This window comes from Pagrus major, chromosome 6, assembly GCF_040436345.1.
Source record: "Pagrus major chromosome 6, Pma_NU_1.0".
Lineage (NCBI taxonomy): Eukaryota > Metazoa > Chordata > Actinopteri > Spariformes > Sparidae > Pagrus > Pagrus major.
Window position 1 is genome coordinate 33,222,926 of NC_133220.1, and position 21,380 is coordinate 33,244,305.

At 40.2% G+C, this 21,380-nt stretch overlaps 2 protein-coding genes across 2 annotated transcripts; one reads left to right on the top strand and one right to left on the bottom strand.

Annotated features, from left to right (window-relative positions):
* The first annotated feature begins 939 nt into the window (after window positions 1-939).
* nuf2 (UF2 component of NDC80 kinetochore complex) lies at window positions 940-7,763 on the top strand. Its single transcript, XM_073468819.1, has 13 exons — window positions 940-1,154; window positions 4,223-4,297; window positions 4,553-4,629; window positions 4,762-4,823; window positions 4,918-5,015; window positions 5,233-5,306; window positions 5,757-5,850; window positions 5,933-5,995; window positions 6,160-6,297; window positions 6,408-6,548; window positions 6,974-7,149; window positions 7,306-7,441; window positions 7,525-7,763. The coding sequence occupies exons 1-13, from the start codon at window positions 1,032-1,034 to the stop codon at window positions 7,630-7,632; spliced, it is 1,365 nt and encodes a 454-aa protein (XP_073324920.1). The 5' UTR covers window positions 940-1,031; the 3' UTR covers window positions 7,633-7,763.
* A 2,131-nt stretch (window positions 7,764-9,894) lies between these two features.
* Window positions 9,895-20,049, bottom strand: cfap57 (cilia and flagella associated protein 57). Its single transcript, XM_073469104.1, is given in 21 exon segments — window positions 9,895-10,068; window positions 10,232-10,372; window positions 10,578-10,712; window positions 11,413-11,529; window positions 11,902-12,045; window positions 12,557-12,715; window positions 12,822-12,995; window positions 13,085-13,275; window positions 13,381-13,474; window positions 13,726-13,881; window positions 14,045-14,206; window positions 14,368-14,541; window positions 15,641-15,853; window positions 15,988-16,101; window positions 16,194-16,359; window positions 16,705-16,867; window positions 17,042-17,243; window positions 17,328-17,502; window positions 19,026-19,285; window positions 19,383-19,696; window positions 19,893-20,049. Coding segments are annotated over 21 exon segments (3,585 nt in total).
* Between the last annotated feature and the right edge of the window lie 1,331 nt (window positions 20,050-21,380).

Genomic DNA, 21,380 nt, shown 5'->3' on the forward strand with positions numbered 1-21,380 from the left:
AGGAAGTAAGATCAGAAATGTGTGTTGTGTTGATTTAGCAGCAGTCCTACTCAGCATCCAAACCACGAAATCTAACAGAGAAGACTTGATGCTTGAAATCCAACAAAGTCTCTTTAGATTACGCAGGCTCTGAGTGGATGTGAGGTTCTGCTAGGTACCAGCTCTTGTTGGCATAAAAGGAAACAAATGAGCAGACTGAAAAGCCAAAAGAGCAACTGGATGAGGGGTGTCATGGATATACCTTTTGGCAAAGGAGAAGCTAAGGCAATACTGAAGAAAGAAATACAGAAGAAATGGAAAATTAGATGGGACAGGGATAGCGGAAGGAAATATTACAGCATACAGAAAACTGTTAATGTACAGGGTGTGTCTAGAAGAAAGAGAAAGGACAGCCCTAACAAGACTTTTTTTGTTTTGCCCACACAGGCAGGGCTAAATAAACCACTGTTTTTGATAGGGAAATGATATCAAATTAATGTTTGGGATGTAAAACTACATATAGTGCAGAACATATGCTACTGCACTGTAAAAAAATATGGGGGAGAAAAGATAAGGCTATCTCAAAGGACAGGTAAGGAAGACAATGGAAACTTGAGGGTATCCTGGGAACAGCAGGAGGGCAGAACTGCAGGAGACAGTGAATGTGAATGTGAATGTAGCCTAAAGGACACACAGACAGCTGCTGTAGAATGTTGAATGAGACAGGGACATTTAACAGAACTGAGGGAATTTTTGTTTTGTTTGATTAACTACTTCATTTTACTTATATTTATTTACTCTGACTACTGCCTAAGTACTGCCTAATATCCCCATGCTAAATACTCCGGTACAGTAGGTGGCGTTAAGCACCGTAAAAGTCATAGTTGCAACCCGCCATCCAACCAAAAGAAGAAAGATGAACTGACCAATCAAACGCTCCGTCGAGAAATCAACAAGGAAGTCTTTTTAAGGCGCCAATTTTGTATCGTCGTGCAAGAACTATTTTTTCCCCTGTCTTTTGTCTGTTTTTAATCGCCTTTAAAAATACAACAATGTCTGAAAACACTTTCCCTCTCCATAGTGCGGATGCGATAGTGAACTTTTACCGGACAGAAGTTCTCACTGGCCAAGAGGCAAAACACTTCACCAAGAGCGATCTGACTCCTGCTCCGAAGGTAACGTCCGTTCAGTGTTGCTAATGTATGCTGACAGAAACTGAATATTTCAACTCGGCGACATGACTACGTGCAAATGGTTTGTGAGAAAGTAACAAAAGTACACAATGGACTTGATAATTAATTTATAAGAAACTGCCAGACTAAGGCGTTAATTTAAATTTTCCAACTGGGGAGACGTCAGTCCAATGAGAAATGCGATGGGATAAAGTCGCTTCATGTAACGGTATCAGAAAGGCAGATATCATGTGAAGCTGTAAGCTTTGATACCTTTAAGGACTGAATAGGACCAGCTAAAAATATAGCTTTACATTGTTACATTCGTTTAAAGTATGTCAATATGCAGAATCCATAACATGTAGCCAAATAATAACACAGACATTTGGTTTTCAAAATCGTTGCAGAGACAACGTTATTTAATGGGTCGCTTGTCATTATTCTGCTTACGAGTCATACCTAAAATTTCATATTACACCAGCTTCGACTGTGACACGTCTTCATCTGCTCACCTGTCCACAAAGTCCTCGCCTTGCTTCACCCTCTCTGTCTATAGCGGTAGCAACAGGGCCATCTGACCGCACCGGGCGTCCCGGTGTCAACTTCTTCCAGCTCCCCCGGACGTATGGCGGGGGCAGACCTCCGAGCAGGGATGCGTCTCAGTATTGTCCCGTTTTCCTCAGTTTCAGCGATCACGCTTTCAATCAATACCCCTAACACTGCTACTGCAATAACTGTCATTTATTTTTCAGGCACGTTATGAATAAAACGAGCAGCCAGAATAACAGGCTAATATGAAGCCGACCAAATAAATAATGGTAACAAAGAGAAGTAAAAGTTATCTGAAACAGTCCAAATTAGCCATCGAAGCAGAACAGCTAGGTTCTATAACAGCCTCTTTCCACAAGCTATAAGACTGTTAAACACAAAATAAAAACCCTTCCATCCTCCCTCACACACCCACTCAGGACTGCTTCACTTGATTGTGCAATATAAATAATACACATTGTACAATATATTTTTATATTTTATAAAGTATTTATGTTTACACTCTTTATTATTTGTTTTATGTAAATACTTGCTGCTGTTTTCTTATCCTGTGCTATACTGACCCAACTGCAACGAAATTTCGTTCTGATCTGCACTGTAAGGTGTAATTTGAATCACAAATAAAGAAAGTCTAAGTCTAATTAGTGAATATTATCTCTCCAAACCAGATCTCAATAAATACAGTTTGTTGTAGAGTTGTAACAAAACTTAATTTCAAAAGTTAGTCAAACACCTACATTAAGTTAATTTTAAAAGAAATACAAATCTTAATCATTAAGAAATATATATATTACACCATATTTTATTCCAAAAATACTTTCATTTTTGTTTTGTATCCTATTCCCATTAATGGTATGGCAGGATGTGTAATTGAACAGCTAACTTGCATCTTTACATTCTAATATCAACTGTTTCTTCCTGGATGATTATCAGTTTTGGCTCCTGTATCAGATTTCACCAGTTACCCTAACTATCTATGAAGGAGGTTATAGGTAATTTATGTTCAAATTTAACTTTCAACCACAGAAATACTGTTTTTGTTTTTCCTACAACCAGTCAGATTCATTATTTTTCCATCTCTCACTAGTCCCTTCTCATGGACTGAGGGAAGAGCCAAGGTAGTCTAGGTTGGCCCAATGATGGTGTCCACACAGGCTGTGGTGGTCAGTTAACAGTTAATATCAGTTCTTAACAACAAATAACACATTTCCAAATGGAGTTTCATGACCGATAAGCACCATCTGTAACAGGAGACAGAAAAAAAAGATGGTCAGAATGTTAGATGGTTATATACAAGCAAAGCTGTATTATTAGACAACTCTTTTGTTTTGCTTTTGCCTTTTTTGGACCTATATTTGGTGGTTTGATGCAACAGACAACTGTTTACCCACAGACATTACATTTCAGCTGTCCCAGAGCTTTCCCTGAATACATCAGCAAAATGATATTTGCCTGTTAGCCTCTGTGGAAGTGTGTTACAGTTCTTTAAAACATACTAACAATCAAAAAGTTAACTCTGCACTAATGTTGACAGTGCAATGCTTTTGTAGTTCATATACAAGAAATTAATCTTAAAAAATAGCAAACTTGGTAGGAGCTGTACAACAAAGGAGCCAACATAGAAAGCAAACAATCACTTATTGAATGAGAGGTGTTGTGTGACTCATCTTCCAGCCTCACTGACCTCCAGTTCTTCCGTAGTCTCCCACAGACTTCAGTGCCTCTCCAGCCCAAGAGAGAAAGCTCTTACTGTCTGCTGGCCAACCTACAACAGTCTTCACTTCAACTGAATTAAACAGAAACAAGCAAAATCAGTCACAAAAAGTACCATACATCCATGGTACCAATGTAGTTTAATGGGTTGGTTTTGGTCTGTAAAGAAACAAAGAAACTACAACTTCATTAACACAGAGCACTTGGTGCACCTAAAACTATAACATTAAACATGCTAAACATTCTTCAAAAAAAAAGTGTTGTGAGGGTACGATTATTCAAATATTTACCTATTAGTTGATTGAATCCAACCATATCAACAGACAGACCAGTGTTCAATGATATGGAAGCAATACTAAAGTGTTTCCACAGCTAGCTCCACTCTCGTGAGCGTCTGAGAACCTCGCTTGTGCAATGAATGTGCAGTTCATGACTTGGATTAAATGACCAGACTCTGTGTCTATATATCACATATATAAAAAATGACCTTTAAGAACGAAAAATAACCTTTAGGGAACGTTCCCAGAGGGTTACCTGTTTGCTGGGTATGCAGTGGTCCTTTCTTCAAAATTATACATGGAGAGGGAAAAGAAATAATTTTATAATATATATATATATATATATATATATATTATAATTTAATCTGCTGATTATTTTCTGGATTTACAGATAAATACTTTTGTCTTGATGATAGCAAATGGTAAATAATATAATTGTCCAAAGCCCAAGATGATGTTTCAGCCATCAGTCCTCAATAGTCAGATCAATTACAGATCATTAACACAGTGCTCTTTCATTCTCTCTTTCAGCCGGAGGCAGTTCAAACATTGTACATGAGAGTGTTACATCTCCTGTATCGTTTCAGACCCGAGTGTCACTCCATGGTAAGTACTGTGCTTGACAGGAAACATGAACCTGTTTGCATCCAAGCCTGTGTACCAGTTCATGAAGTCAATATTGATAGACTTACTTTATACTGAGCAGTCTCTTGTGTTCCTTTTGTATATAATGTCACTTTCAACACTTAATATTTATGTAGGTAAAGATGTGGTGGTTTATGTCACACGTACAGTAGTGTCCATACGCCTACATTTGTTGTTATATTTCCTTTATTTAAGAATGAATTTGTTTTCCCACAGGTTCCTCTTATGGAGAACATTCAGTATCCAGAATATCATGAGGGGGCCACTGCTATTATGAGTGTCTACATCCGCATGTGAGTTCTCCTGGATGTAACACAACACATACCAATCACAAAACAATGAAAGTTATAATGATTACAAAAAAATGTAAGATGTGTATCTACAGTACATCTGTTTTTATAAGTAGTGTGTGTGATCTCTTTCAGGCAACAGTTTCTGCCGATGTGCTTGGTGTACGATTTTTCACTGAATGACCTTCTAAGTCCAAGTACGTTTTTTCATCAAACTATATCACATATTTACACATCTGATGGCCTAGATGTCAGATGACCCTGGATGCTGTTCTTGTTCTTCCCTTCCAGAAAAACAGCGGACTCTGACTATCCTCAGTGCCATCATGAACTTTCTTCACTTCAGGAAGCAGAGGATGGAGATAGCCCTGGAGAAACAGGCCAAATTTGTATGTTAGATTGGTCCATTCAGGTGTAGTGAGGAAAATGGACATGCCCCCTTAAAAATGACATAACCCTATATGATCCATTTGTGTTGCTCAGTGACTCAGTGGCCAGTTGAACACTGCTGCTTGAAGTTTAGCTTAAATCTTAAATAATTTTTTTTCAGACATTGTTGGCCAGCTTCTTTCTCAATAAGGTTTTCTTTTCCCTCTCTGTTGTCAGAGGGCAGACATGGACAGACTGCAGGCTTACAAAAAAGGCATTTTAGAAGCAGAGAAGAAGATTGAGGTGCTGACGTAAGTATTTGATGAAATATGTATTTTTTTTTCAAGCTTCTCTAATGTCATGTTCAGCTGCTTTTTGGCTATGTGATTTCACTTTAAACATAATATTTCTGAGTTTTCGACTATTAGTTGGACCAAACAAGCACATTTTTATTTTTTACTATTTTCTGACATTTTATACACTGAACAATGAGTTTCTTAATTTAATGCATAATGCCTACATTACTTAAATGCAACTTAGCCACTGAGTGGCATCATTGGAGGCAATAATTCAGTTTACATGGAGCTTACTTTGGAGCAACAAAAGGCTTTATACTGCGTTAGTGTAAAATGGGTGGAGTTTTTGTTTAATTAATAATCATGTTTTCATGATGACAAGAAATCAGAACATAATGAGTTCCGTGTCCTCTACTGTAACTTAAAGACAAAAGTAACACTTTGATGTTTGTTGTCCCTGTTCAGGACCATCCCACCAGAGCAGCAGGCTGAAGCTGATGAGTTGGCAGCTGCACTCTCTGAGCTGCAGACCAATACCATGCATGAATGCCAGGAAGTGGTAGGTGGTGATGAAGCAGTCAAAGCAATAAAACCTGTTGTTATGTGTGCTGTCAAGTGAAATAAATGTATCTCCTTTTCAGAACGCGAAAAATGACATCATAGCAGAGCTGAAAACCAACAATGCAGAGAAGAATCAGAAACTGGTATGTGACTGTGGTGGAAATATTATCATCTCTATGCCCAATATTATGTGGTACTTGGGTGTACTGTCCCAAACACCCACAGATAGATCAACCTAAATGACAAACCATAAGACTGGAGGCCTTTCACTGAAAAGATCTTTCTGCTGTTTGGATGTGTGTGACAGACCCAGCTGAAGGTGGACGTCAGCAACCTGAAGGAAGACATCACCAAACTCAAGTCTCAGATTGTGGAGTCTCCAGAGGAGCTCAAGAGTCAGATGGAGAAGATGAGGGAGAATGTCAAGAACATCAAGACCTCCATCGTGAGTAGAAAAGCGGAGCGGTCTCCCAAAACTGCTGTTTGAAGACAGATATATGCAACCAGTTCCTTTCATTTAGCTTAATGAAAAGCTTTTGATGGCTATGATTTCAGGAAGACACAGATGAGCGTGTGGTGGAGCTGCAGAACATGGTGCAGAATATGACTCAAACTGAGGCTGAGAACCAGCAGATGTCCAACCTGCTGCAGGACCTGGAGAGCAGCATGAACAACACCAAGCAGCGGCAGGAGGAGGTAAGAAAAGCTAGTCGCTACAGCCAAAAATGCCTGAGCTACCTTTGAATTCTGGCCTTTTCTTACAAATGACCACTTTTAAAACTATCTTTGACATTTTTGTACTGATTTTCATGTCAGTCATCAGTGGTATTAGTGGTGGTGATGAATGTTAAAGAATGAAGGAATGATGGTTCTCATCTTAGGTTGGACCAGGCTCCAGAATTAACAATCCCCCAGCAGTACATTCTGACAAATATGTGGTGTAAAAACACTAGAATCTTCTCTTTACAGCTTGTTATTGTGCAATTATGCATTACTATATCACTGTTCTGTGTGTGTGTGTGTGTGTGTGTGTGTGTCTGTCTGTCTGTCTGTCTGTCTGTCTGTCTGTCTGTCTGTCTGTCTGTCTGTCCGTCTGTGTCTGTGTGCATGTGTGTGTGTAGCACCAGGAGCTAATGGCTCAGTATGAGAAGAAGCAGAAGGAGCTCAAGAACCTGTGTATTGAGGAAGGCCAGTTAAAGCGAGCTCTGGCCATGAAGCTGGACAAAGAGTCCAAACAGAACATCCGCAGGCAGAAGAAGAGAGAGATGAAGGAGCAGCATGTTCAAGACGTGTTGGGGTATTTAATACATACAACATGATTCACTACTGGTCATTTCTACAATATCATGGGATTTACACATAGTAGTTGTAAATCTGATTCATAGTAATAATTTCACAATCCATTCTGCAAACTAAAAGTAAAAAAAAAACCCAAATTTGAATTGTTCCCCAGGCAGTGTAACCAGATCCATCAGAAGCGTGAGGAAATGGCAGAGAAAATCCAAGAGATCTCCAGTGAGACGCAGCAGCTGAAGGCCAAGATCCAGAGTCTGAGAGATGTGTGCAGTAAAGAGACGGAGAGAGCTCAGGTAGGAGCAGGACAGGGAGCCTTCACCTAGTACATGTCTGCCTCACTGTAAGAGACTAACATGTTCCACCTCACTGTGTCCAGGCTCTGTACGACAACCTGTCAACTTCAATTGACGAGCTGCACAGGAGAATTGAGCTGCACGTCGTGGACCTGCAACGTGACGTCACCAAGATGTCTGCAAACTTTTAAATGGATCATTATACATGTTTGTCATTCTATTACTGTGTTGTATTATTTCTCTGTTTTGTGTTTACTGTTCTAACATTTTGTTGCCTTTTTAACTTTTACTATTTAAAATAAAAAATAAAAATTAGTTGTATATTAAAAAAAAGGACACACTGTCATCTTTGTTATTAGTTAAAATATCTGATTAGCTCAAACTGTTTAGCTCAAGTGTTTCAGAATGAGCAAATACGCTGTTCAGGAATGACAAGACGGTAACCATATGTTGCACTAGTGTGGCCCAGAGATCATATGTTTTGTTCTGTGATCATACACAACTGAACCTACTTTGAAAAACCTCCATAACTTAAGTGGTTTAGTAAAATAAAGCAACACTATAAAAATGTAGACTGTTCTGATTTTATGTGCTTAAAGCAAAAGGCTGGCATTATTCTGTGTTTTTGTTATTTACCACAGATTCCATAAAAAAGACCAACGATGCTTTAATCCATCATCTCTCACTACTTTCTAGCTTCCCTAACCTGCATGTGGCACTCAGCTTCAAAGCCCATTTGTTCCTACTGAAGAGACAAAAGTTTAATAATGGATCACAAATGTCATTTCATGTATGGATTTTCTTGAAAGAAAATCATGTAAAAATGTGAAAGTTTGGCCCCAAGGGCTTAATTTCATTTTCATAATTTTTCTTATTTTTCACTCGATGAGGCCGTATTGTATTGTATTCAGTTGTTGCAGAATTTTTACAGTTTACAGGTAGTCTTTTTTTTTTTTTTTTTTTTTTACCAGAATGACCAGTCTATTTCAAAAGAATCATGTCTTCACTAGTTTTGACCAAATTTTATCGTGTAGTATTAATGTAGTTCTGTCTATAAGTTATTTGGTCCTGTTTTAGTGTAAAGTGTAAATCGTCATGGAAATTTGTAAGTTACGGTTTGTAATAGCTTGGTTTGTTGCATACAAACTGTCTGGACTAACTACTAATCTTAGTTCTTTCAATACACATATTTCAAACTTTTATGAACTAATGTCAGACATCAGCTTTGAGAGTTGACATGGAATGACCCTAATGACATTACTGCAAACAGCTGAGGAAGAAAGGGGGTTGATATCTAGCTGTTCGTGTGTGTGTGTTCCTCCACAACCCAAGACTAAATTACCTTTAAAGGACCATAGCAGTGGTTTTGCATGTTTTAGTCATTTTGCTAATCATGATGCTGTGTTTTAGAAATGTATGGTTCCACCTTTCCAGGCATCCACTGGTTTCCATTCATTCCTGTACAATATTAGAATCAGATAGCAGACTCTTATTTTGTAGTTTTGTAATCCATCACTGTAAACAGTTCTTCTTTGATTTGAATTGAAGTTATAACTGTTTTAAGATAATGCAGTTTAGACCCTTCTTCAGTCTGCACTTAAATGTCCAGTTTGTAGGAATTAGGAGGATATTTTAGCAGAAATTAATATAATATTCATGATTTTGTTTTCATTAGTGTATAATCAAAATGATTAATTTTTTTTTTTTACCTTTTATATCTACTGAGGGAGCGGTGCCTCTTCCACAGATGTTGCTCTGGCATGTTTCTACAGTAGTCCAGAGCTGACAAACCAAACATTAGCTCTAGAGAGGACCTTCAATGTTTTTAGCAGCCACAGTAGGGGAGGTTGAGGTGAGGGGTATTCAGTTGGTTGCAATCCGCAACCACACCACCAGATGCAACTAAATCTGATACACTGGACTGTTAAATGTTCATGATGATGCCAGGCCAATATAACTGAATCAGTGTCTTTGTTTGAGTGGTTTAGTTCCACCAAAAGAAGAAGTTAAAATGCCCAACTATTTTATGTCTTTTTGAGTCCAACACTGTATAATACTGTACTGTACAGTATATGACATCTAGAAAATCAAACAGAATCTTCAGAGCTGCTGGTGGTGGAGGTCACATCAGGTGTTCGTGGAGAATAAATAAATGTTTCAAAGACAAGAAGAGTGGTTTTAATAGAAACGTATTTAATTCTACCATAACACAGTCTTCATGATAAGTATGTAGTGAAATAATGAAATGCTTCAAAATTATTCCAAAACCTGTTCCTTAAATTTAAGACAAACTGGTATTAAATTAAAGTAAAGTTAGCAGTAACCGTTGCTGTTGGTGATGACTGCTTTAGGCTGAAGATCCTCAACACATATCGCTTGAGGGCTACGACCACTCCTGCTCCAGGTGGTGGGTTTCCCTCTGATTTAGGTTCAGCCTTGTGTTTTTTCTATTCTTAATTGACCTGTTCATGGTTGGGCTCCTTTTTGGCTCCATCTTCTGAGTTAGGACGGGACTTGCTGGACTTCTTGACTGTGGCCAGCTGAGCTTTGTACTCTTTGACCCGAGTCCTCTCTGAAAGCAGCTCCTTACGCAGCTCATTGATTTCAGTGATCAGAGTCACATTCTCCTGCAGAGTAGACCAATATCATGACTTACATCACAGGGAGAAATACTGAAGGCCATGCCTATTAGAGTCAGATTGTTTCAATAATTTTAACAAACATAAGACAGAATCTCTAATGAGTGGTCAGAGGAATTGTCCATGCAATGTTCTCTGCTTTCTGACTTACCTTCATGATCTTGACATAGACTCTGTCATGCTCCTCAGCAGATTTGGCCAGCCTCATCTTCAGACTGTTAACAGTCCTCTCTAGGTGATCACGCTGGCGACAGAACGCCCTCTGAATATCCTCATCCACACTACACTCCACCTTGGAAACAGCACATACACACACATTTGTAAATTCCCTGCATTTTTTACACTGTATTTAAATTACATCTCTCAATTAGTCTGTTTGTGAGTAGGGCGGAGAGAATGACTCCAGCTGGAAGTTAAACCTCATACAGCACACTCACAGTGAGTGGTTGCTGGTGCATTGAACTCTCAGCATCTACTACACTACAGGAACCACTCACCCCATTAGCCTGCGGCACGTAGCGGGAATAGATCATCTGCACACTGTCCTTTAGTTTCATCGGCTCCTGTATGAAGCCCACACAATTATGGAGGTCTGACTTGAGCCGCTGAAGATGTGTCTCCAAATCTTTTGCCTGGCAACAGAAGATGTGAAAGGTTCACATTTATTTTAAGTCTACCTTCTGCTTGTGTACATCAAAATGGTTATTGCCTACTAATTGTTCCTGCTGAGAACAGATTCTTAAAGCTATTTCATAAATAATTTGTTTAGTTAAGCTAAACCTAATGTTTCGGTCCCCCATCAGAAGGAAGGGATTTCTTTTTCTGGTATTGTGCACACCCACAGTAATGTTATTATGTACACCCAGGCTTTTCGTGCTTTGGTGTGTCAAAATGTCTGCTGTGAAAAGGCTCTGTTACCCTCCTTTTTAAACATTGTAGGTCGATTGACCTCTGTTGTGGCTGTTACTACCTCTGATGGCGGATCAGAGGCGTAACGAAACTGTACCTCCATTTGGCAGAATATCAGTGCAATAGTCCCTCCTTTAAAAGGCAGTGTGAATGGGGCTACAGTTGTCCATATTTTATGTGATGTGAAAGAACGGCAAATTGAGTGCCACAGAACAACACTGGTATTTTAATTGTGAGTATGAAAATGTAAATTAAACACCTATCAGAGTTTAATTAAATGTGAACATCTGTCACACATCAGCCTTTGAGCTCTATGACACACTCCAGTCATCTAATCAAAACGTATAAAAGCTGGAACAGCGTGTGTACTGTAATCAGAATATGTTGCGCAGTATAGAAAACAGGTGTTCGGTGTGTGCTCACTTTCTGCATCTCCTTATGCACCTCCTTGTTTCTGGCCCTCACTTTGAGCCTCAGGTCAGAGACAGTGAGCCTCAGCTGAGTGTTGCTCTTGTCGATTTGCACCAGCTCCTCCTCCAGCTGTTAAACAGTGGAAACAGCACATCACTGTCAACACTAGAGACAACACCAGAGACGCTTTATCCTTACAAGCAAAAGGTTTATCATATTGGCATACAGTACTGAGAGATAACAGCTGTGTCTAAGTGTGGTTTTAAATGTTGATACTGGAGATTCCCTTTATTTCAACATGTTTCATCATTATGTTTCAATAATATGATCAAAAACAGGATGAACTGCATTTTAAAACAGCTCATTATCTCTCCATTAGCATCTTTGACTTCACTACATAAAACTAAATTAAATTAAAAAGTTGTAAGCTGTTGAAGTGTTCATTGTTTTAGTGAATACTTTAATGAAAACTGACTATATCCCTTACAAATACACAGAGACCTTTTGGATGCGCTCCTTCTTCTCGCTGATGTCATCTTGTTGAGGCTCAGTCTGTTTCTTCAACTCATTTAACTGGAAGTCAAGAACAAACCTCAACTTCTCCAGTTCCTGGTTCTTCTTCTTCAAGCTGGAGATAGTCTTGTCCTGTGTGTGTGAAGGGAATTAAAAGGTTTTGAAGAAGTTTTTTCTGTGTTGACCTACTACAATTAACAATATTTAATATTGTTAAGACAAGCAGTAGGACATGATCACCAGTCTGAGAAATTGTAAAAAAAAAAAACATAAGGAGGTATCTGTCCACCAACCCAAAAGCAGTCAGTTGGTGTAAATTAAATGATATAATATCTCATTTGAAGAGCCACTCCAGGATCCAACAACCTACCATTAGGTTCTTATGATCTAAGTTCTATGTGTTTATGTATATCAATTGACTAATTGTTGCAGCTCTAGTCTAAGTAAAATGCACATATCTATAATCCTATACTCAGTTGTCCATTCATGTATTATATTAAACGTGACCTAGATTTAAACTCAAATAGAACAGAGATTAAAAAGTAAATGTCACTGTGTTGAGTCGTGACCGCACAAAAACAATTTTCTGCATTTTAGTTTAATCATTTTTAATGTAAAATGTTGAAGCCCTGATCTCAGCCACCTTGTCCTGGTTGGTCTTTTCGTGTCCAGAGATCTGCCGCTTCAGGTCCTCGATGTCGCTCTCCAATGAACGGATCAACCCCAGCAGCCTCTGCCGCTCCTGCTTCAGCTTGTTTATGTCTGTGCACCTGTCATCAATCTGTCTCTGCAGACTGTAGAACTGTGATCAAGCAATCATCCACCGAAAAGGAAGAAAACACACAAAGAGTAGGAGATTACATGAGAGACAGAAGGGGAGAAATACATTTTAAAAATAATTTGCTCACCTTTTGTGTCATGATACTAGTTTCTCCTTTCAGGTTCATGTTGGTCTCTTTCTCGGTGTGCAGTTTCCTCTCATACTTGATTTGGATGTCGTGGATCTTCCTCTCCTCATCCTGCTCTACTTGCTTTATGATCTCTTTAAACTCACAGATCTGCTGCTGTGCATCCTCCTGACACTGCACAAATGAAAGTTTATATGAGAACTCACTGGTTTCATGTGGCGTCCCTGTCCTTTATACGTCATTATCAGCTCGTCCCGACCAACCTGAGCCAGCAGCTGAGTCTTCTCCTGCAGTTTGGCCTCATAGAGCTGCATCTGCTCCTTCAGGCCTTGGACTCTGCTCTCCTCTGCAGCCTTCAACTGCTCCTCATAGTCTTCTTGCATTCTTTGATATTTTTGCTGAAGATCCTGGTACCTCTCGTGCTCCACCATCAGCTTCTGGCTGTAGGACAGCTCTGTGTATGATTGATTGATGGACAGACAAACGGATCGATTGATCCTTGTAGAAACAAAGACACTGTCCCTGGGTTTTGCCGATTGTGATCCTATCCTCTACTTACCTAAATCCTTCAGCTCTTTTGAGTGTTTCAGCGTGACCTCTGCGGAACTCTTCTGGTGCTCACACTCCTGCTTCTCCATTTCAATCTTCATGGCCTAAAGGTAGAAAAATGTTATGAATAGAAAATGAAGGCCTTGAGTTATACATTCTATTCATGGGCAAAGGTAAATAGGGTGTCTATTATTTTCTTAATTCTTTAAAAACGTGAGACTAGAAAGTAATCAAGTAATGTTAATGCAAGAAATTGAGACATAGTAATGAAATAGACATTGTTGGTTTCTGGGAGACATTTTGACTATAAACTGTGAGGTTAGATCTTGAGCTCTCTAGTAGGTGATCAGCAGACCTGTTGGTGTGATTTCAGAGATTCTATTTGCTGGGTAAACTTGTCAGAAAGCTCTTTCATCTTCTCATTGTAGTTCATGTCCTTCAGACGGAGCTGGTACTCATTCTCCATCTGCAGCTCCTCCAGACGCATCTTCAGCTCCAGCATGTTCTGGTTCTGCAACACACAGACAAACAGGAACACAGGGCTGAATAATCATGATGCATGTCCCTATGTGTTACTCATCTATTGCTATGTGATTACTGATTACTATTATGTGTCTTTTTCCATGTCACCAATCCAGCTCTGTCTAATGGCTAACTCAAACATACACACAGACCTTCTCCTCCAGGTCTGACTTGGTGACGAGGATCTCTTCGGTGTGGATGATCTGCCTGTTGCTCATCAGTCCTCTGCCCTCCTTATCGATGATCTTCCACATCAGCAGGCAGCCATCTTCAGACACTGTCAGCAGGAACTGATGGTCAAACGTGATCACCATCTGAGAACAAAGTTAGTCAGTGGACTCATTTTTTTAGTTATATAAAGGTTGACATGAGAGAATTTTTAGCTCTACAATTTCTCAGTATTCCATTCACATTTAATGGTGAAGGATTTCTGCCTCTCTGACAGGTTAGTTTGTGCATCAACATTTAGACCAACCTTGGTGATGGGGCCACAGTGAGCCTGGTACATGATCCAGTCCTTCTGGAGTGGTAACGGGTATTTAACGGCTCTGATAGTTCCACTGGAAGTCCCGGTGAAGACAACTCTCCCAGAGTGAGACACCGCCACAGCAGTGTGAGCTACCTCATCAGGAGGAACCTCCCTCAGGACCTGTGGAACCAATGACCAAGATATACATTACAGGATATAATCCTGCACTTTCATTGCCACAATTACAACAATGATAATTATCAATAAGTGATAATTAACTTTTTTGAAAGTTTCATTTTATTGAGTGACAAATTGAGTACATATTTCATATGTTGCACAAATAAAAAAGGATATTATGCTATTCCAAAAAGAGGGTTATGGCCTTGACTGATTTAGTTACCCAATCAATTCCTTGTTCTTTCCAGCGTCTTAGCAATGGATACAGTTTCACAGTTGAATTATTTGGTTTGTGGTATTTGCATCTTAATATGTGATATTGCAGCATGTGATGACCCCTCCCACTCTGCCTGGTGATCTGACATGCTCTGACTGTTTTTTGCAGATATAGGTGGAGCTGGGAGGGTCGTCTGCCTGTACCTGCCTTTCTGGGCTGGGCTTCCAGAGTACATATAAGGACTGCCTTTAGGGGTGTGGCTCTCTCTCATCTGGGCCTGCAGCAGGGCCCTCAGCCTCTTATTCCTTTGTTTGGTTTGATGCACTTGACAACACACAATACACCATATCTTCACTCATCCACACACTGCTAACACCACTGATACCTTTCCTATTGTACACCTCCCACTAATTAGTTAACCTTTATCTTGGTTTGAGTTAAATAAATTACTGTTTGCTTAAGATGTCTGTGTGTGGCCTCCCTTCTTGTTGCCATCCTTGAGCCAGGTGGTAACACAGCATTTCTGGCAAAACAATAAATCATTATATATGAGCATGAGTAGATGAGTATGATATTTTTTATTTTTAAATTAAAAAATGTCAGTCACCATGATTCAACATCAACTGGTGGTTCCCAAACATTTTGGCTTGTGATACTTTAAAACAAGCAAAATCAACTCATGGAGAGCAAAACAGAGCTAAAATGAACTTGGAATGGACTTGCAGTCAAGTGGACACAAGCACACCTCCAAATTAATGCAGATGTTTTGCACTGGCAACCGCTTTAGGTAAAATGCAGGTGAAAAAAAAGTCTCATATCCTAAAATGTCCCTCCTCTATGAACAATATGTTAAGCTCATTGCACTCCCACTCATTCAGTACTGACTTGACAGTCCTGGATCTCCTTCAGTGTAAGGTCTGTCCCTACAGCCAGGATGGTCTTGCAGTCTGAAGAGAAGGCAACATCTGTGTAGCTGCAGGAGTTGAGGACGCTCTCAGAGTCACGCTTGCCAGTCTGTGTGTTCCACTCGTACACCGCGCCCTCCATTCCACATGACACCAGCCGGCTGTCGTCCAGGCTCCATTCAATGCCACGCACCTGCAAAAAAGTTCATACTGTATTTGTACTATAGGTTTTTGGAGCATTGTTACCACTGCCCAATGGTTTGACAAATATGACCAGTCTCTGACCTATTCCACATGTTGTATGATACGCTCTCCTGCCTGACTCACCTTTCCATTGTGGCCCTTCAGATTGAGGATGTTCTCAAAAGAGGTGACGGAGTAGATGTGGATGACATTTCCATTGACAGCTGCAAACATGTGGCCACCATGGCTAAAAGCACACTAAGGTGTGGAAAGAGAAGTTGATAAAAATGGCTGAAAAGTGAATAATGTGAATGTGACGTCAGCAATTTAGACATATTGAATGAACCCACGTCTCTGCAGCTGCGCACAGTGAACTCCTTGAAGCTGCGGATGTCATCGATGAGCAGGTTCATCAGCCTGAGTTTGTCTGAAAAGCCCACCAGGATGAAGAGGCCAGTGGGGTGCAGAGCAATGCTGTGCGCCTCCTCCTGGAACTCTTTGTATAGCTCCAACACTCTGGGGACAATTCACAGACAGAGGCAATGACGAGACACAGTGGTCCTTAACATGCTAGACTTACGTAGGCACTGTGTTGACTACCATTTGGTTTCTGAGTACATAAATAATGCTGAACGCAACTTGATCAGTAACTTTGCCAAATCCTTTTTTTTAGTAGCAGTGTTTGATCACTAGGCCTCTAAAGCAGAACAAGCAAACTTTAACATGCAGTCTAAAATACATGAGCCCACTTTATATGTGTAGGACTCAAGAAATGATGCCTCCGATTGTGAGGAGAGATTAAGTCAATACATTACATAATATGACATAGATAACATAGCAGGGTGTGATTTTGTCTCTTACTTTGTTTCATAGTTCCAGATGCGGACAGAGTGGTCAAGAGAGCAGGTGGCTATGAGGGGCTTTTGAATGCAGACGGACAAACCAGTGATGGACTTAGAGTGGAAGGACTGCGACAAGAACTCAAAATGTGCGTGTTCCTCCTGATAGACAGAGGTACAAACATCTGAGGATCAACATTAAGGATCTAAAGTCGAAGATGTTTTAGTGCAACATGAGCAAAAGAAGGACAATGAAAGAAGACTAGGGACAACCCTGCGTTTTTGATCAAACCTCCTGCCCTGGCACTCTACTGTACCTGTGTCCCACTGAGGGGGCTGCGTGTTTTTTTCAACACAGCACTAATTAAACACTATCAGTGGTGGGGCTGGTAGAAGTGACTGTTCTACCTTGTTCATCTCCACAGAGGACAGGCTGCAGCTGTACAGCTGTCCTCTGTCTGTGCTGATGGCCAGAGTCTCTTCTGCTGGACTGATGCACATGGTGTCAATCTCCTGGCTCTCAGCCAGACTCAGCTCACTGCTGTATGGGTCTGAAGGGATCTGACGGAAAAGAATACATATGTGATCACTTTGAAACACACACAGAGCCTGCAGTACCACTGTTTCCTGCATTAACATATTTACCCGTATCTCCCTGATTCTTCTGTAAGTGTCCTCCTCTTGTTTTTCAAAAAGACAGACTGTGCCGAGGCCCAAAGAGCATGCAAAGCCCTTGGAGTAGGACAGAATCGCTGTGATGCGAGGCGCATTGGGATCTTTATCCATGTCAGTGTCTTTGATCTTCTTCATCTCCAATTGTCTGTGAAGTGAATTAATGAATTAAAGTAGTTAGAATTTATTTTAATAGTTAACAACAAATAGAATAATTATTGGCGTTTGGTCTCAAGTCTTGACTCTGAAGTCCTGTGTCAAGTCTACGTACTTAACGCTTCATTTTAAGGTCTAAACAAGTTATTATACATCAGACGGGCACATCCAGGAACCTCGGCTTTCCACACGTTCCCGCCCCCTTTTGGGGGAAGACAAACCAAACTCGCCATTGACTTAAATGTAAAATAGCTGTACGAAATTAAACAAATAGAAAACCATCAGAGTTAAATTAGTTTATAAATGATCCAAAGACACTAAGTCAAGTTCATGTCCACTCTGCCCAACATGGAAAATGTTAGATATATCCAAAAGATTAATTTGATCAATCTTCAATGACACTGCCCGGCCAAAAAAAAAAAGTCATACTCTCTAATATTTCGTTGGACAGCCTTTAGCTTTGATTGCGGCATGCATTCGCTGTGGCATCGTTTTGATAAGCTTGTGCAAAGTTACAACATTTATTTCCCGCCAGAGTTGCATTAAATTTTCACCAAGATCTTGTATTGATGATGGGAGAGTTGGGCCGCCGCGTAAAGTCTTCTCCAGCACATCCCAAAGATTGTCAATAGGGTTTAAGTCTGGAATCTGTGGTGGCCAATCCATGTGTGAAAATGATTGGACTAAAATCCAGAAAAGTTTTGAATTGTTTTTGTGCAGTCATGATTCTTCTTTAAGCTGGTGAATGTAGTTCAACACAGTGACATTTACTTTTTTAATCTCTGTTCTATTTGAGTTTAAATCTAGGTCATGTTTAATATAAATACATGAATGGACAACTGAGTATATGGCAAGGATTATAGATATATGCATTTTACTGAATGGTGATGACTGAATTAGGAGATCATTTGTTTTTACTTTATTGTTAGTGCATTGTTAACTACACAGAAACTCCTCAGCATGACGTTATTTATTTAAACAGACATGTTTGAAGTGCTCACACTGATGCCATCTACAGTATGCAGGAACGGGAACTGCTTTCCCCAAAATGGGGGTGTGGCGAAGAGAGCCTACTCTGGAGAACTTGATACTGTGTGTTTTTTACAGTGTGCTCTTGTATGTACTGTTTTTGTATAATGTCAGTTGTATGTACTGTCTGTCTGACGGGTACGGTGCTGTGAAACAGAATTTCCCCTTGGGATAATAAAGTCTAAGTCTGAGAAAGTCTAAGGATGATGTATTGCCGATCTGATGTATGCACCCTTTACCAAATGTAATGACACTGTATTTTGCTTCAGCAAAGTAAATAATGTTTACTTTTCAAAATCTCCACACATTACTTCTCAGTTTACTCACAGCAAAGTGCTCATTTTTGCAGTAATTGACTTTCACCATAGCTAGCCTAAACGTGTATCTTGCCTACGCTACACATTTACTGTATGTGACCTATGAGTATATAAAACAATCTGTGAATAAATAATGTTGACACAGTATTCATGTGGTCCATCTTCTGACCTGTCAGACGGTTCCTGCACAGCTTTAGAAGCTGTACTTATCTCTCTTCGCAGGTCACCAGACTCAAACACCAAAAGCCTGCCTGTGTCTGTCCCAGCGATGACACGTTCCCCCTTCATCCAGGTATGACACAGAAAGTTGATGGACTCCACCTTGGCGAAGCTGCTCTGTTTCAGGGCTCCCTCTGTGTAGCGGAACAGCTTGAGCACACCAGTTCCACTCACACAGAGCTGCGTGTTGTTGTAAGGGTTGAAGCTGACCTGAAGGAACATCAACAAAATAATATAAAATGCTCAGGCCATGCACGATTGCACTTACAGGAGCTGTGGCTGCGTTGAAACAGCATGGATGACTCACCTGGATAACAGGATTATTTGTGTTAGTGGTCTTCACTGTTGCCAGGACTTTCTGTTTTTCCCACAGCCAGAAGATTAGCATCCACTCTGGACCACCTGTTTGGCCTATTAGGTACTTGGAGTCAGGAGAGAAAGCCATGCATACAACCTCTTGAACAGGCGTGTCACCTACAGTCAGAACCTTTCTCTTTCTGCCCTGCTCATGCTGCAGGTCGAACACTGTGATGGTGGCCCTCTCACCACACTCTGACACTGCCAGGTAACGCCGATTGGCACTGATGGCCAGAGCACGCATGCCCTGGCTTTTCTCTGCGCCTGTGGAGACCACACGAATGGAAATCACTGACACAACAAATAAGAGGAATTTCGTTTTTGTTTTTTTATTCCACATGATATAAACAGGACGTCACTAACGGAATCAATATTAGCAAGGTAAAGTTACTTAAACTCCTTAAAATGAGTTGGACAGTTTCCGAGAAGTTGCCTAACACTTCACAAACATTTAGCTCACCTTGAATGAACCTCTGAGTTCTTTGGACGGTGTTGTAGCACACACAGTTGTTTCCGCCGGGGAAAACTACAGTGTGCTCATCGAAGAAACACAAATTGTTACTCACACCTGTCCGCAGACCGAAGATGAAATGGGACTGTGCAACAACAGTAGCCATTATTTAGTGGAATTTGCCGTTTTTCTAGTGTTCAAACTTTAAAAACATAACGACACCAACATACGTTAATTCGGCGAGAAAAGAGCACACACGAGTTGAACACAGGTAGCTAGTATGATTAGAGTCCCGTCGCTAGGCAACCCAGGAAATCCCGCGAGAAGCTGAGAACTCGTTTAAAGTTCCCGCGCCACTGCCATTCTTGCTGCCCGTTTTACTTCGTCCACAATGTTGCATTGTATGTTAGGATGTACTTTCTTTATATTATCCTTAATCCTTACATTGTAGCATACTGTCCATTTCCCCATTAATGATTCGCTTCGTCTCGCGGGATTTGGGGGGTTGCCTAGAAACGCAGCTCGGGCTTGGACTCGTGGAGGAATCTAGCTACTCAGGCAGTGGTATTACAGTTTTGAGGCACTAACCTTCCTTACCTACTATTATTTGTACCATAGATTTTTCGAGGGAAAAATTGTACCTTTTACTCCACTGCATTTATTTGACGGTCATAGTCTACTTGTTTGCTTTTACAGAGGCCTTCATCAGTAATAATATCCAAGAGTAGGCTATTGATAGACTATATCAAGTAGGCCACATTTTTCTGATTATATTTTAGCACTTTTCCTGAGGTAGGTTACTTGTCATGTGTGTGTGAGTATTTGCACACTGTTGTATTGCCAATTTTCGTAATATGGGATCTGAATCCATCTTCTACAGCTGGCACTGTCAACAGATGTTCTGTATATAAGCCAGTGGGTGAAGGAGAGACAGGATACCACATAGGAACTTATGTCAATCATGTGGCCTTTTGAGATAGGTAATGTTACAATAATATCAAAGTTTAGCCAGCAAATGTGAGTTCTACCCAGGAATAAGAGATTATAATGTTAGTAATAAAACATATTGGGAAATGTGTTGATAAAACTCTTAAATCCAGGAGGTCTGTAAACGAGTGTACAGTCCACTGTACAGTCATGCACAGTGGCGGTTCAAATAATGAATTCATCCTTTGTTCATCAGTGAACGATGAACAAAACAAACAACAGTTAAACCCCCACCCTGTACAATGGACGAAGGGAAGCAAAGATTAATTAACGCAAAGGTTGGGGGATAGATTATCATTTTAAACAAATGACTTATTGGAAAGTGATTCAACATTTAAGTGCCATCTTGATGCAACATGCTGCCTGAGGTTTTTGCTGCCACTGTGCATGACTGTTAACTACATGGATGAAGATCAGGTTGATTGAGTTGGCAGCAGTTGGAGTTAGTCATTCCTTTTCACAGACGTGAGTAAATAAATCCATCCAGGCTGCGTATGTCAAAGGTTTTAA